Source organism: Gigantopelta aegis, chromosome 6, assembly GCF_016097555.1.
Source record: "Gigantopelta aegis isolate Gae_Host chromosome 6, Gae_host_genome, whole genome shotgun sequence".
NCBI classification, from domain to species: domain Eukaryota; kingdom Metazoa; phylum Mollusca; class Gastropoda; order Neomphalida; family Peltospiridae; genus Gigantopelta; species Gigantopelta aegis.
Window position 1 is genome coordinate 57964007 of NC_054704.1, and position 16090 is coordinate 57980096.

At 35.6% G+C, this 16090-nt stretch overlaps 1 protein-coding gene across 1 annotated transcript in view; it reads right to left on the minus strand.

Annotated features, from left to right (window-relative positions):
* The window catches only part of LOC121376091, a 42075-nt gene extending 26288 nt beyond the window's left edge, over positions 1 to 15787 (minus strand). The window contains exons 1-2 of the mRNA XM_041503869.1: positions 15718 to 15787; positions 5193 to 5580 (exon numbers count right to left, since the gene is read on the minus strand). Of these exons, the coding sequence (XP_041359803.1) occupies positions 5193 to 5258 (66 nt within the window). The 5' untranslated portion in view covers positions 5259 to 5580; positions 15718 to 15787. The remainder of the gene's footprint in view (positions 1 to 5192; positions 5581 to 15717) is intronic.
* Between the last annotated feature and the right edge of the window lie 303 nt (positions 15788 to 16090).

The window sequence follows — 16090 nt, forward strand, 5'->3', positions numbered from 1 at the left end:
CAGGGTTTTTCTTTCGTCTTGAAACGAATTTTATATAAAATTTTATATTGAAATTAGTTTCCGGCATACTTCGTAATTCACCCGAATCATTTCGTATACCCGCGGCATAATCCCGAATGTTTTCAAATTCTTTTCAAATCACTGGCATGATTTTGCAAGTAGGGGTTTGATTGGTCGAATGAAAAGTCAACTGGACATGAGCTCCAACGAGCTGCTTTTAGATCCACATGTAATAGTGGAGCTGATTTTAATTAGATTGGTTTGAACTGTTATATATGGTTAATATATGGTGACGACATACTTAGATTGTTCATCCCCCGAAAAAAAATCCAGAAAGCATTAAAGAAACTTAAAGAAAATTCTCTTCTTAACTGTTTAAGGAGTTGTAGACTATTAACTACTCAGTTGCCCCCCCCCTCCCCCAAACAAAAAATCCTAGCTACGGCCCTGATTAATAACGAATGATGTTTTCGCCAACAGGTGTTTAAGAAAAATTGTATTATCCTATATCCACATTAATATTAATACAAATTATGTATTTTCAATAATACTTTAACTGATTTTGGTCTAGCATTAATGTTTTGATCAATTAGTGTCTAAAGTTGATCGATGTCCAACATGGAAACAAGACGTTCAGTCCTAGACAAATAGAACTGCAGAATGACGTGACGAAGACGGAAAACAAAGGAATGTTATTTGAACAATACCTCAGCACAATAATTTTTAACTACGGCCATTTGGTGTCAATTCACTTAAACTTATTTTCGTACTTATATCCAATTAAGGTTCAACCACACGGCCACTTGGTGTCTAATATATGGTATATTGTGAATATAGATAATAAGAAAGAAAACCGGCTGCCATCAATTAGCCTACTGCCACTGAATAATAGAAAAGGGTATTTTAATAGTCCTTTCCCACAGCACAGGATAGCAAATATACCACGCACTTTGATTTATCATGCAACCATGCTTCCTGTGACCTGATAACACCTATAATTTAGTGTTATTACAGCACTGCCTAATAACATCTTCGTTGCTAGCATGATACCCTTGGCGTTGATATGTATTATCATGTCACTAGGGTATGAACTGTGCGCATCATGGATAGTTGCTCATTTTTCAGGTACGCCTAGGTCGTTTCCTAATTTATCAAACATCCATTTTCAGCAATAATTGTTGAACTGCACAAACAAATATAGCATTTACACTTTCCACAACATCAATTTATCTCTTATTTTTAACTCTCCATTATTCGCTCCCATTCGGAACTAGCCAGCGTTTTGAATTAAACAGTTTGAAACAGTGTGTGACAAAATTGTTACTACTACACGTTCATATTAATTAATATTAATCACTTCATGACCCAGTTTTATGCATAGAGACAAGAAAACAGAGCGTCGTTAACGATTTTCCAGTGGGGATACTTGTGATCATAATATAGATATACACACGAATGATATTAATTAACAAAAACCCATGCGGATTGTCACCATCGATTTTTCTTAAACAGTTGTAATACGATAAGTTTAGGTTAGTAGAGGCAAATTACGGGGTCAAGGGTTTGAAGGTGTTTTTCATATCTATACAGCCTTTTGAATAAAAGTAGCGTGGGTGACCCTCTCAAAAGTGTGGGCTAACTCCGGCGGGTGGTGAAATCCAAGATGGCCGCAAAAATTACCAACACATGTTTTTCATCTTCTGCTTGTCGTATGAAGACACTTTTGATGTCCAAAAGTTAGACAGATGATTTGGGGGTTAAGCATTTCCATTTTACACAGTAGAACAGTACTGAATAGTACACAAAATTATTTCAGATGATAATCCATAATAGTTGCCAAAATGCAGTTCAACTATTATTCAATGCACATCTGTATGTTCATCCAGACGTGTCTGTTTACGGAAGCTGTAATAGGTTTTAGTACATGTACAGTGACAGTCCCATAGATAAAGTTGGAAGCATACGTCTTGATCAGTTCTCTGTAGACAAATCACCTGACAGCGAGTCATGGCTGCATACCTTTGTGACTATCATAAGTTCTTTTGGAATCAGTTTTGTGCAGAGATAGTGTACTGAATAATCTAATGGAAGATTAATAGTCGCTATATATGTTAAGAAGTACAGAATGCAGAATAAGAAAGCTAATCCAATTCACCAACTCATTTAGAGCTCGAGTAGGATAGTGTCATCTTCATTTATTCCACTATTGATGTGTTAAACATTTATTGGATAAGTTTCATTACATTTTTCATATATCCAAAACAGGAAAAATGCAAATACGAATAACACAGCAACTGTATAGGCAACTTTTTTTCAGATTAGTTGTATAAAAATTAAATATATTGTGCATTTTGGCAACTATTATGGATTATCATCTGAAATAAACAGTGGTTTGTTCGAGAATCCTTGGCAAAACTATAAAGTACATAGAAAATTAATTGTGTTGTCCCGTCACTGTAAGTGATTAGTTTGTTCAAGATTGCCCCAAATAGTTACCTTTTCGGGTAGTTTTGATTAGACAGACGATCCTCGATGGTCGCATTCCTGGACTTCAGAGTGTACTGTTGCATGTCTAGAACTTGACCAATAACTAGCAGAAAAGTCAACCACTATTAATTACTCTAAACAGTTAAAATATATTTTCTATGTCAGAATATATTCTGTGAAAAATACAATATCAAGGGGTTCGTGACACTACTGTTTTAGGAAGCACTCTCCCTTGACAAGTATCTTGCAAAAAACATCAACAGGTCGACGAAGAATATTTTTATTTAGCCACTTTTATGCCAGGGCACTCACTGTCTCGTGTTGCCGTTATACAAGTGGTAGTATACTACTTGCACAGTTGTTATCCGTTAGTACTAAATATAACAAGTAAATTCAAACAAATGGGCTATTTAAATATTATACTACAGAGGCCAACCTAGTTGTTATCATCAAAGAAAGGCATATCAGAACTATTTCCTAAACCGGACTATATTAAGTAATGACACGACAAATGGTCGTATAATACCTTAAAGGATAAAGAGTTGGCATATAATATAAGCAATTATCAAAAATGTAACTTTAATAACTTTTCAAGTTACCTTGACCTTGCTCTAAATCAGATGAACCCCAATGGCTACGGTGATAGCAATCTTTAAAAAGTTGACAGAGCTTTAACAAATTTCCAATTTACCTTTATGGATAGAATGATTATTTTAAACATAGGTGTCCAGAAACAAGAGATAGTGTATGTTAATATGAATTTAACTTGTTGACGCTTTCAGTTGGTCGGACTATTTTTGTCTCAGAGTATCCGGACGGCCGAACATAAGAAAAACGTCATTTGGTGCACTTGCATTAAAGTTACATTCTCTGGTTACCATATTATAACATCATGTACAAATATGAAATACAAGCTCAAATGCACTTTTAAAAACGCGTGTGTGTTCGCTATAAACGGAGATCGTCAAAAGTATACACTCGATTCGTCGCCTGTGCCGCCATAGCTCGGCAAAGCACAAACGACGGCCTGTTGTCAGTTTCAGTTAACACGTGCATTTGCCAATTTCAAATTGTAGGGTTCGTCTCAAAAAATTAAAAGAGAAATCTTGCGCTGTACGAAGAACTTTCGGTTGAGGATACGGTACTAGAGTCTTTCGTTAAAACCGGTTTGATCTTGACAACGTATTATCGACAATCGTACCTTCCTATTTCAGAATTAATATTTTATAAAGTGTTAGTAGAACTTTCAAAGTTTAGTTTGTATAACACATTGATCATGTATATATTTTTAAAATAAAATATACTAAAGTAGACGTATACTTAATTTTACGTGTTAAAATCGACAAATTCAAATAAATATTCTTTCGTTTGGAAAGGGTAAAGTTAGTGGGGGGTTGTTTAACGACATCAAAGTTAGAGCATATTGATTTAATAATCATCCGACGCCATACAACCGTAAATAAAATGTGTTGAGTGCGTCATTAAATAAAACATATCCTATCCTTCCTTCCATCTGCTGTTGGATGTCTAACATTTGGTAATTTTGACATATAATCTTATGCAAGGGGAAACCCTTACTTGCCCAAACTTAAAAAAAAATTGAAATGTATTTTCTGGGGGACCATGGCCCCATATAAACTTCGCTAAACACAGTCTATAACCCCAACTCCGCTGAAATCCCTGCACACGCGCCTTGGAAACCCGCAACATTTTGTTTTTAGCAAGGGATCGTTTATATGTACCATCTCACAGACAGGATATCACATAGGCCTACCATGGTCTTTTATATACCCGCCGATGGGGATCGATCATAGACTGACCGCGCATTTCCAAAAAAACACCTTTTTAGGTCTAAGTAATTAATAAAAATAACATATAGTCTTGAAAAATGTTACGTAAATCGAACACAGTACCCTCTTCCTCTACCCCTAGAGCGTTACGTAATTAGTAACACCCCCTTACATGTAACGCGTATGCCAACAACTGGCCACTGTGAAAATTTCAAGGCAAATCCCCCACCCACCGACCCCTGGAAAGGCGTTATACCATACCTCTATGGATATAAATATGTTTTGGAGATATGAGACGACCCCTCAATCAAGACAGTTAAATTTGTTCAAAAATTGCGAAAGCTCACGTGATCTCTTGTTAGGGAATTCCACACTTGTGATAAGCCAATGAAAACCGAGATCGGTAGGAGCCCGTCAAAAGTGTCCCACTTTCAAAATACTGGCTTTGTTTTTGACCTGGATAAGCCAGCGTAGTGAAACCAATGCGGAGTGCGGCGTCATATATGCACCAAACGTAATTGGATTTTCTGTTCTATATGCTTAAATAATAAAAATATTCCGGATATAGCCGCTTTAAAGGAAACTACATATCACACCAGTACACGGTTCTGATCACACACTTTATAGTTAGTTTTCAAGTAAGTAATTATGTTGGAAGATCTATATGACATCATAACCCCAAGAGTTATTTGATCGATTAATACATGGAAAAGAGAAACTAACTGCACGGTATTAATACAAAATATAACTAATATTGATAACAAAAGGCTGTTCTCTTCAGAAATTAGAAGGGTCGAATAGCAAGAAATATTTTTACAATTGCAGATTTTGAATCGATATGGCATTTTATTATTGTAAGTGAAAAATAAAATACTTTAATCTGTTCTGTGAACAGAAATACTCAATGCAATTTACCTTGACAGGTGGCGACAAACCCTTGACTTTCTCACGAAATATGTCGTTTTTCCATAACTCATCCATCTCAGCTTGTATATCAGTTAACAGTCAGTGAAGGTAAAGCGATGATGTTTTACAGTCGAGGTAATCAAAACAGTTCCAAAGTAAATGTTGTCAATGAAAGAGGTATGTAACAGATTGTAAAATCCGGGTCCTAGAATCCAACCAAACGTGCCAACAATTTCAGGTTAATGACTGACGTTTTGCGAATTAATTATCTCTGAGATGACAATAAAGCGCTTCCATATCTTATCTCTCTCAGTCAGATTCAGTCTATACCTGCCAATGGTTCCTCATTCCACAAGTCCGAAAACACGAAATGTTATTGATGGAAGGAAGCGTGTCCCTGAAGAAGAATGAAAGGAATTATAGTTATGGTGAAATAATAATTATGAATGCGTTACCGTCAGGTGCCTACAGCTGCCTAGTGGATTATTAATGATGGCATTTAAAACATGTTCGTTGTAGTTGTGACACATCACCGTAAGTCAATAGGTCGATTGGGTCCCAACATAAACACTTTGATCACCACGACAACCTCCATTGTGGTGACAGATCAATGAACCAGTATTGATGTCGTCAAGGTAACGCTATTTTTGAGACCTACGCAACAACATAAGGCCTACCGGAATCTATGCGTTTTGTCGCGTTCACACCACAGATGGTGACGATAAAGAGAAATCAAATGAAGCTAATGACATAAAATACCGGGTTATTGTCCCATGTTATGATCCATGTGTGCTAGTTAAATTTGAATCACAGAGGATATGTTTTGGTTTTTTGTTCTTGTTTTGTTCATTTTGTTCTTTATTTGTTATTTTGTTCTTTTCTTTTCATTTTAATTGTTTTTTTAGCTTGGAGATATATTAAGTCCTACCAGTAAGAAAAGAAAAGAAAAGAAAAGAAAAAGCTTTACTTTTCTAGGAACGCCAGTTAGCTAGGCTATATATACTCTAGGGGGTTATCGTATAGTTTACAAACATATATTTATCATAAAAAAAAACCCACAAAGAAAACAAAACATCATACACACAGCAAATAATATTTTCAGGAAAGTTTAACATGTGTACTTAAACAGATAGATTATTTCTACATTGAACATCAGATCTCCTATTTACACGATTTATATATTTGCTAAAGTGATATTATACTTACTGTTTATAGAAACATTAAAACAAAATCCTGTTAATTAAATCAAACTTAATTAAAAAGAAAAGAGAAAAAGAAAATGTATTCACTTGCTTCTAATACCATGGCAAATAGGCACCATTTTTAAATATGATCATTCCCTTGCAAATTTAGTTGTGATATTATTTTTTCTATCATATAATAATTCTTTACCATGGCTGGAAGACGAGGAAACGATAGTGAACTGTTAGCTACACAAACATTATGTATATTGCTTTGTTATTAAAATTAAATGATTAAGTATTTTAGTCCTGTTTGTATGCCAAACATTATTACGGCATCCAGTGACGTAAACAATCCATGATTCCAAAAGTCACATATCTAATTCCGTGGGACTTTAATTTAATTTTTGGAACCATCCATGATTGTAAGTGTTAGTATGTAAATTACAAAAACATTATGGTTACATTTTTCCTAATGAAGGTCAAGGTAATTTTGACGTTCACGGTCAGTACCCAAAATCGACTTATAGCATAAATGTGAAAGGTGGGGGTTTTTTCTTTAGAACATAGCCATGTAGTATATCAGTAAAATATTGGAGATTTATTCGGTGATTGTTGTAGCAAACATTTTTCTTTGGCTGCCATGAAAGCCAATGTAGGTGTCAGGGAGCTGGCCGTGACCATGTATCAGCAGAATACACCGGTTTACTACAAAGGCAATTAGAAAAAGTACAATTAAATACCAGTTGGAATGTACAGGGCATGTATTCTAAACTTAGTCAGGGTAACTTTCTACAGTTCTGTCAACAATTTGAAATAATAAATTTGGTAGAAACTATGCAATATGATTGTTTTAAACTTGAAACTATTTTTCCAGAGTACAAGTGTTATTATGTACCTGTTAAAAGACAAGCTTCTTATGGTAGGTACTCTGGAGGTGTTGCAGTGTTTATTAAACATGAATTGGTTAAATATTTTGTTAGGATACATGAAGAATGGGATAACTGTGTATTTTTTTTGTGTCCGTCCCCCATCTGTAAACAATATATCTTTTATTCTAGGATGTGTATATATTTTGCCAGAACGTTCTCCTATGTATGAGAGTAAAGATAGTAATGGGACAGATGAACTTGAAGCAAAATTATTTTGTATTAGAACAGAAAATTACTTTGACATTGACATAATGTTAACAGGGGACTTTAATGCTCGTATTGGTTTAAATGAAGATTATATTGTGGAACATGAAGATGAGATAGACCTGTTAAATCTAGGATAGATGTATATAATAGAAACATTCTGTGAACCTAGATTTTCACAAGATTTAACTGTTAATAAGTTTGGTTTAACTCTACTAGAAAGGTGTAAGGTGTATTGGATTTATGTTGTAAATGGCAGGAAACCGGGAGATAAACATGGTTGATTATTTTATTGTTTCGTCATCTATATTAAATGATATGACAGTACATTCTAGAACTGAGTCGGATCATCTCCCAGTTTCCTGTGTTTTAACATTTACTGAAACTGACCATAGTAAGTGTATTGTTCCAGAAGTGGTAGTCACAGAACCAGTAGTTAGATATAAGTGGTCTGATGATAGTTTTCAAAAATTTCATCAAATGCTTCACTCGGATAGGGCACAGGTTGTCTTTGATTAATTTGATCACTTAGTGCATATAGATGTAAATAGTACCTCTGATTCATTAATTGATTTATTATGTTTTGCTGGAGACCATATGAAGTGTATATCTTCCATTATTATAAAGGAACATAATTTAGGACAGCCTGTTTGGTTTGATAGAGATTGTTGTGAAGCTAAACAAAATAAATATCGCTTATTAAATATGCTCAGGAAGTGCCCAGTTAAATCAAATGTGACGGCTTATAATAATGTTAAGAAATGTTTTAGAAAATTATGTAACAATAAAAAATGTTGTATAACAAATGATTCTGTTGTTAAAGAAAAGGATGGTCAAACATTCTGGAAAAAGGTAAAGTCGCTATTATTTTGCAAAAGTAGCCAATCAAGCATACATGTATCTCTAGAGAAGTGACATTCATATTTTAAAACCTTGCTTAATCCTAGTGTTTGTCATGGTTCATCTTTTGATGATGAGGTAAATGATTTTATTTTACTAATCTTGATCCTGTTGATTGTGTTGACTGCATTACATATAATTCTACCTTTGATGCTATTAATGATGAAGAAGTAAGAAGTGCTATAAAATCACTTAAGTTAGGTAAAAGCCCAGGTGTGGATAGTGTGCCATCAGGTTTTTTTAAGAATGCATTATTTATTATACCATATCTAACGATGTTATTTAATTCTGTTGTAAATAGTGGCTTGGAAAGTGGGCTTAATTATTCCATTGTTTAAGAAAGGAGATATTACAAATCCAAATAACTTTAGAAGTATTTCGTTATTATATATTATTTGAAAATTATTTACTTCTATTTTAGAAACTAGGATTAGGACATGGCTTGAATTTAATAATATTATCCATGAAGCACAGGCAGGTTTCAGAAATTATTACTCCACAATAGATCATATATTTACACTTCAGGCATTGTGTCAAAAATATCTTAGAAAGCCTAGACATAGATTTTATGTTGCTTTTATTGATCTTTGCAAAGCTTTTGACTTGGTAGATAGGAAAAAGTTACTGTCTGTGTTGCATATGAGGGGTATTCAAGGTAAAATGTTTAACATTTTAAAAGATATGTATGAAAAAGTAAAGGCTTGTGTTAGAGTAAAGAATGTTAGGACATATCCCTTTACAACATCTAGTGGTGTCTGTAAAGGGTGTATGTTAAGCCCAGTTTTGTTTATAATTTTTATAAATGAATTTATAAATGAGATGAATAATAGTAATGTTAGAGGAATTTTTGTGAATGAAAATATTGATATACTAATGCTTCTCTTTGCTGATGATGGTGTACTTATTGATGATACAGTAATAGGTTTGCAAAAAAAAGCTTGATGTATTAAATAAGATTTGTGTAAAATGGAGATTAGAAGTTAATGTTGATAAATCTAATATAATTGTATTTAGAAATGGTGGGTACTTAAGATATAATGAGAAGTGGTTTTATAAGGGCAGTCAGTTAACAACTGTGTCATATTATCAGTATCTTGGTATAACATTCTCTTCTCGTTTGAAATGGTCTAAGGCTTGCGAGACTTTATCTATTCAAGCGAGAAAAACCTGTTTTCCTATTTTTACTTTATTCAAGAAATACCCTACATTATCATATAGTACTGTCCAGAATATATTTGACACTGAAATAGCTCCTATTTTATTATATGGCTCTGAAATATGGGGATTTACTTACCGAGAATCTATTGAAAAAGTACAAAGTAATTTTTTAAAAAGGTTTTTAGGAGTTTCAAAGAGAGTATCATCAAATGCTGTACTTGGGGAAATAGGTAGAGATCATTTGTGTGTGAAATACTTTAGCCGTTGTATAAAATATTGGTGTAAATTGTTATGTTTGGATTGCTCAAGAATGTGGCCGTATCAAGTTATTTATGTCCAGCTTTGTACAGAGGTGTAAAGACATTTATTTTCAACACTGGCATGATAAAATTAACTCTTCTAATTTTTTAAAGGCATATTCTTCTTATAAATCTCTATTTGAAACATAAAAGTATATATTATATTTGTCACAATACAAAGATCTCTTGAGAATTTTTTCTAAATTTAGGTGTGTGTCACATAAATTAAAAGTACAGAAAAGCAGATATAATCCAGTAATAGAAAGAAATAAAACTATCTGTTTAAAGTGTAATCTTAATAAAGTGGAAGATGAATATCATTTTCTTTTAGTATGTCCATATTATGCTTTGAGCAGGAAATATTTCATATCAGAATACTTTATAGTAAATCCTTCAACAGAAAATTTTTATATATTGATTTCTACCCAAAATATAAAGTGTATTTAAGGAATAGCCTTGTTTTTAAAAATAAATCTGCCAGTTTAAATTGATTATACATGTATTGTAATTTGTACATGCGTAGCGCACAGTTAATTTGTTTTTAAAAGTAGTTATCTTGGTCATGTGGCCTCGATAACTGAATAAATACCTTGTCTTGTCTTGTCTTGTCTTGTAGGTGTCAGAATTGAACATACTTATTGTTATTTATACACTTAATTACACAGATTTGCATATATAAGTCCATTACATATCTTGTAGTTTACTACTTAATGACAATTTCATGCTTCTTTTTTTTTGCTTTTTTTTTAAAATAGTTAACATTAAAGATTTATAGAGTTTATACTAGACTTGTATTTCAAGGGCAGCATCAGAATTAATGAAAAACATGGTTCTTTGGAGAAGGGTTATGTCCACCTTGTCTCTGGAGAAAGTTACTTACATATTTAATTATGTTGCAAACATTCGCAGGATTCATATTACTGGTTAGTAGGTATGCCCAATACACATATTGCAGGCATGAACCTTGTATGTCATATGAATCACATGCACCTGGAATAAGTTTTGAATGGTGTGGTGGGGACGAAGGTAATATAATTTCGTGGGCTGTACTCCATGATAACCATCAGCTAGGAAGTACCACCCCTGAGAGGAATGTGACCTTCGTTTCTCAAATGCCTTTTTTGTGGCTCTGCCTATCCATCACTCAATGTGTGTGGTGAAGATGGACGTTGGCCTTCTGAATCCCAACCAAATGTTCATAATCATCCTGGACAACCCTTTGTATGCCAATGACAAACGGATCGAATGTATATGTCCATTAAGACATAGTGAATATCACTTAACTGTGCTTCTCGGATGCCTTCATATGAAGATAGCAGCACTCAAAGTGGTAGCAGATATTCTTGACGGTAGTGAATTAGTGGATGTCCTAGTATATATAGGCTGAAATTGCCTCTTCAGGAACGACAGACTTCCTTCCCAAAAGACGCTAATGTGACACCCCACCATCCTACAGTAAAAGGCATTTATGATTTATATTTCATGTCGGTCAAAGACTAATGCAATGACAGAGCTGAATCATGAACCCCGTTCCAGTTTTGTTTTCCATTTCTGCAGTTGGAAATAAAAGTAATGCTCTTTCTCTGAACATTTATAAAGCAAACTTCCTTTTGTATATAAATATTTTATCATTATTGGTTTCTTAAAACAACACAAACTAGATGACTTTCAGTCCATTCTTAAGATTTGGCGACACTTAATGAATACAATGTTGATGTATATATATGCTTCACAGTAAAAAAACAACCCCATGATAACCATTCTCTGCTGTTGCTATTTACCAGGAACATGAGCAGAATAATGCTTCTATGAAAGGTGGTAGTAGAGCTGGAGTTATCTATGAAGATCATTCAAAAGTTGGAAAATCTCAGACCCCATGAACAGACCAAATACACCCAGAAGACATTTCTGAGAGATATCAGGTTGGAACATGGAAAATATATTTAGAGACAGCAGCAAATAGATGAGGCACTGAAGTCCAAGCTTTCAATGATATGATAAACAGACTTGTTAAGATGAGCAATGATCAGTATATTTATGAAGGAATGGCTTATTTCTCAGATTGTTTCAAGATGAATAAAAAATTTTCCAAATGACCTCTAGCTTATAATAAATCCAGAGAACAACAGCATCTTTCTTCAAGGAAGGCTTTATTACATTTGTTTTGCCAAAGTACAGACACATTGCTTTACATAGGTAATGCTGTCAGTGAAGGACATTCTAAGATCCAAATACACACAATGGGCAGTTAACTTGGTTATATTGTTATAGCCATGGTTTGTTTTTGACACTGGAAACACTTTTTCGATAACTGGATGCCCATGTGGTGTCTTAAAGTCTAGGACTTGGCAGGTGTCTTTCATTATCCATGTTCCTTTGACTGCTGTGACAAAATATTTTTGTTTATTGGTAGGAGCCAGAAAACATACTGGACCATTGGGGAGACAAGAATTAATATAGATTTCTGTGCTTTAACCAGACCAGCATCCTTAGAGCACGGAAAGTGCTTTTAACCTTAATACAGCATGAAAGAAAATGAAGTGTTCCATAATTGCCATTACCAACTAAATCGATACATGCCTTGCGTTGGAGTAACATAGAGCTAGAAAGTTAAAGTTTGTTTTGTTGAATAACATCATTAAAGCACATTGATTTATTAACCATCAGCTATTGGATGTAAAATATTTTGTCATATAATCTAAGAGGAAACTACTATACTTTTCATTTGATGTACCAGGTCTTGGGTTCACCTAAGGGATTCAATTCTTTGACTAAAGCATCTCAGGTGAATGCTCTACCGACTCAATTAGATCCTGCTCTATGGAGAGCTAGAAGTCAGTGTGGACAATTCTACTGTATGTCGAAAATTCAATTTATATTGCTGCAAGAAATAGTCTTTTCAATTATGCAGAGACATGTTAAATTAGTATGTTACACAGGCCGATCCTGGGGCTACAAGAGATGAAAGCACTTTTATGACATACTAGTATTTGCTGTATTATGACAGGCTGTCGGGTCGAAAACTATTTGTTATTAACTCTTTAAAAAAAAAAATATATATATATATATATATATTTTGTCTTGCAGCAAGGGGCCATCTATAAAGTACATTTGCCCAGAAGGGGACGGGGGTTCGGACATATCTAGTACAGTCTATGATTAATTAATCAATGTGTTCCAGTGGTGTCATTAAAAAAGAAAAAGAAAAAACAGTATGTATTATGTATGTATGTATGTAGGTAGGTAGGTAGGTATGCGCTTGTCTGTGTGTCTGTATGTATGTTTGTGCTTGTATGTGTGTCTGTGTTTGTATTTAGTTATTTGTAATAGGTAATTTGTCACTAGGTAGTGAAATTATGCATTAGTCGTAGACCATATTTCACTATGCATACTATCGAAACTATCGATAGTTGAGCAAACAATTGCAATAGTTATTGATAGTTGAATTAACTATCGAGGCACTGACTATCGCAACATGTCGATAGTGCGATGTATTTTTACACCACTAATGAACACCATGTGTGACTACTCTGCGTTGCGGCTGTTGCAGGGTTTTTGTAACATTGCAATATATTTTCAGAAATCAAACATGTTTGATATTGAACGGATCTGACTGAAAATGCGCCGTGTGCGCCAATCTGCGTCTGCGTTGCGTTAAGATTTTTAGATGAACAAATCGTCTGTCAAGGCTTTTCAAAACGGCACCATCCACAGACACCACGAGGATACTGAATTGTATATCAGGAACGACCTTATCTGTACCAAAGTTTATTTTCTTTAATGATACCACTAGAGCACATTGATTAATTAATCATCGGCTATTGGATGTCAAACATTTGGTCATTCTGACTCATAGTTACCGGGGCGGGGATCGATCCCCGTCGGTGGGCCCATTGGGCTATTTCTCGTTCCAGCCAGTGCACCACGACTGGTATATCAAAGGCTGTGGTATGTGCTATCCTGTCTGTGGGATGGTGCATATAAAAGATCCCTGGCTGTTAATCGAAAAGAGTAGACCATGAAGTGGCGATAGCGGATTTCCTATCTCAATATATGTGTGGTCCTTAACCATATGTCTGATGCCATATAACCGTAAATAAAATGTTAAATAAAACATTTCATTCCTTTTCTTATCTATAGTCAACAGAGGAAACCCAAGACATATTCCTAATGCAACAAGGGATCTTTTATATGCACTTTCTCACAGACAGGAAAGCACATACCACGGCCTTTGACCAGTTGTGGTGCACTGGTTGGAACAAGAAAAACCCCCAATCAGTTGAACATATCCATTGGTTTGATCCTGCGAAACAAGCACCTCAGGCGACCACTGAACCGACTGAGCTGAATCCCGCCCCTGTCTGTACCAAGTCAATACACAGTGACAGGATTTTGAAGGCGGCAGCACTTGGAGAAATTGCACTGGCCTCGGTGGTGTCGTGGTTAAGCCATCGGACTGGTAGGTACAGGGTTTGCAGCCTGGCACCAGCTCACACCCAAAGCGAGCTTTAACGACTCAATGGGTGACCACTACACCCTCCTTTCTCTCACTAACAACTAACAGTTAACCCACTGTCCAGGACAGACAGCCCAGATAGATGAAGTGTGTGCCCAGGATAACTTGCTTGAACCTTAATTGGATATAAGTACAAAAATAATTTAAAGGAGCGATTGCAGAAAAATTATAAAAGGCTGGTCCTTCGGTGTACATAAAGTCAATGACAATATGTGGCACCATCTTTTTGATTTCAAGTTTTCAATCCACCTTCACTCTGTTTTTTAAATTTAACTTAATATTTTTAGCCATTTTGTACGACATAATTACATCACATGACTGAAAAAAAGATACAGAACTTGACCGATTGCTAGTTTAACGTTGATGCGACACAGGGCGAAGCGTGATCTGGACCTGGGTGGTGTGTGTGTGTGTGTGTGTGTGTCGAATATGAACCTGGGGTGGGGGGTGGGGGGGGTCTGAATGGCCGTTGATTTCACTAGAGTAGGGACTTAGGACAATAGGTACAACCTCAACATGAAATTAGGGTTCACAAACAGACAGCATGTACACCACATCAGTACATAGGGTGCATTGACTAATGATAACAATGCACCCGCCCCCATTTAATGACCCAGCATGTACTCTAATAAGGAACCGGGCAAAAGAATACCGGTTCCGAGTCCACAATTGCACTGCACCCAGGGGAAGCTGGACAAAAGAATACCAGCCTACCCTATCCCACCCCCAAATACTTGCTGCTAGTAGTCTTAACTTGGTACTTGGTGATACTGAAGAGGAGGACGTCGTTGACCGCTACAACAACAACATCTGGACAAACCCCCGGAACAACAGCGCCTTGGCACAGCATCATAGAGGTCTAATTAACGAGCTACTCTCGCTTCACTAATGTTAAAACCTATATTAGCTCTGACACTTTCATTTTGACCGACCGTTAAAAATTGCGCCCAAATTCCTGAATGAAAATTGCGCACCTTTTCTCTGGCATAATTTCTGCTCCATTCAAAATTCTATAGGACCATTACCCCCCCCCCCCCAACCCCCTCCTCCGCCTGTTACCGATCAAGGTTGGGCTGCCGGTGCTCACTCGCCCCCCCCCCCCCCCCCTTCCTGTCCTGGACGGAGGAGCCGGCCGAGGCCGGCTCTTGTGCCCAGGACAGGCGTGTTCTACAACAGTTTGTTCTGAATGTGCACGTAAAACCCTATGACCTAACCTGACCTAACGCAAGTCAAGTCAGGTGATAAGGTTTTACGTGCACATTCAGAACAAGCTGTTGTCCAGGACAGGACTTTTTAACGCACGTCGCTGCTTCTTTTAAAGACTGTCGTAATGATGCAACTCACTTTTTGTGTTTCCATTGCATTGGTTAGTTAATAAACTCAGCTTAGCCGATAGCACACTATACACACAGATTTATGCCCCGCAAAGCCAAAAATATCAAACACGATAGATATTTTCCTCACGACCACGAGAGACGAAAAACTCAATAAAATTGCCCACACACAATAGCTATCAGCTGAACAAAACAAAACAAAACAAAAATATCAGTGAAAGTGTTACTTTTTAAAACAATGTTCCAATTTACCTAGGTTAAAGGGACATTCCTGAGTTTGCTGCAAGTTTTAAGATGTTATCGACTAACATAGACTTTTTAACGAGTGTAATTACATATCAAATATATTTTTCTGCATATAAAATATTAGTGGCTGTATATTA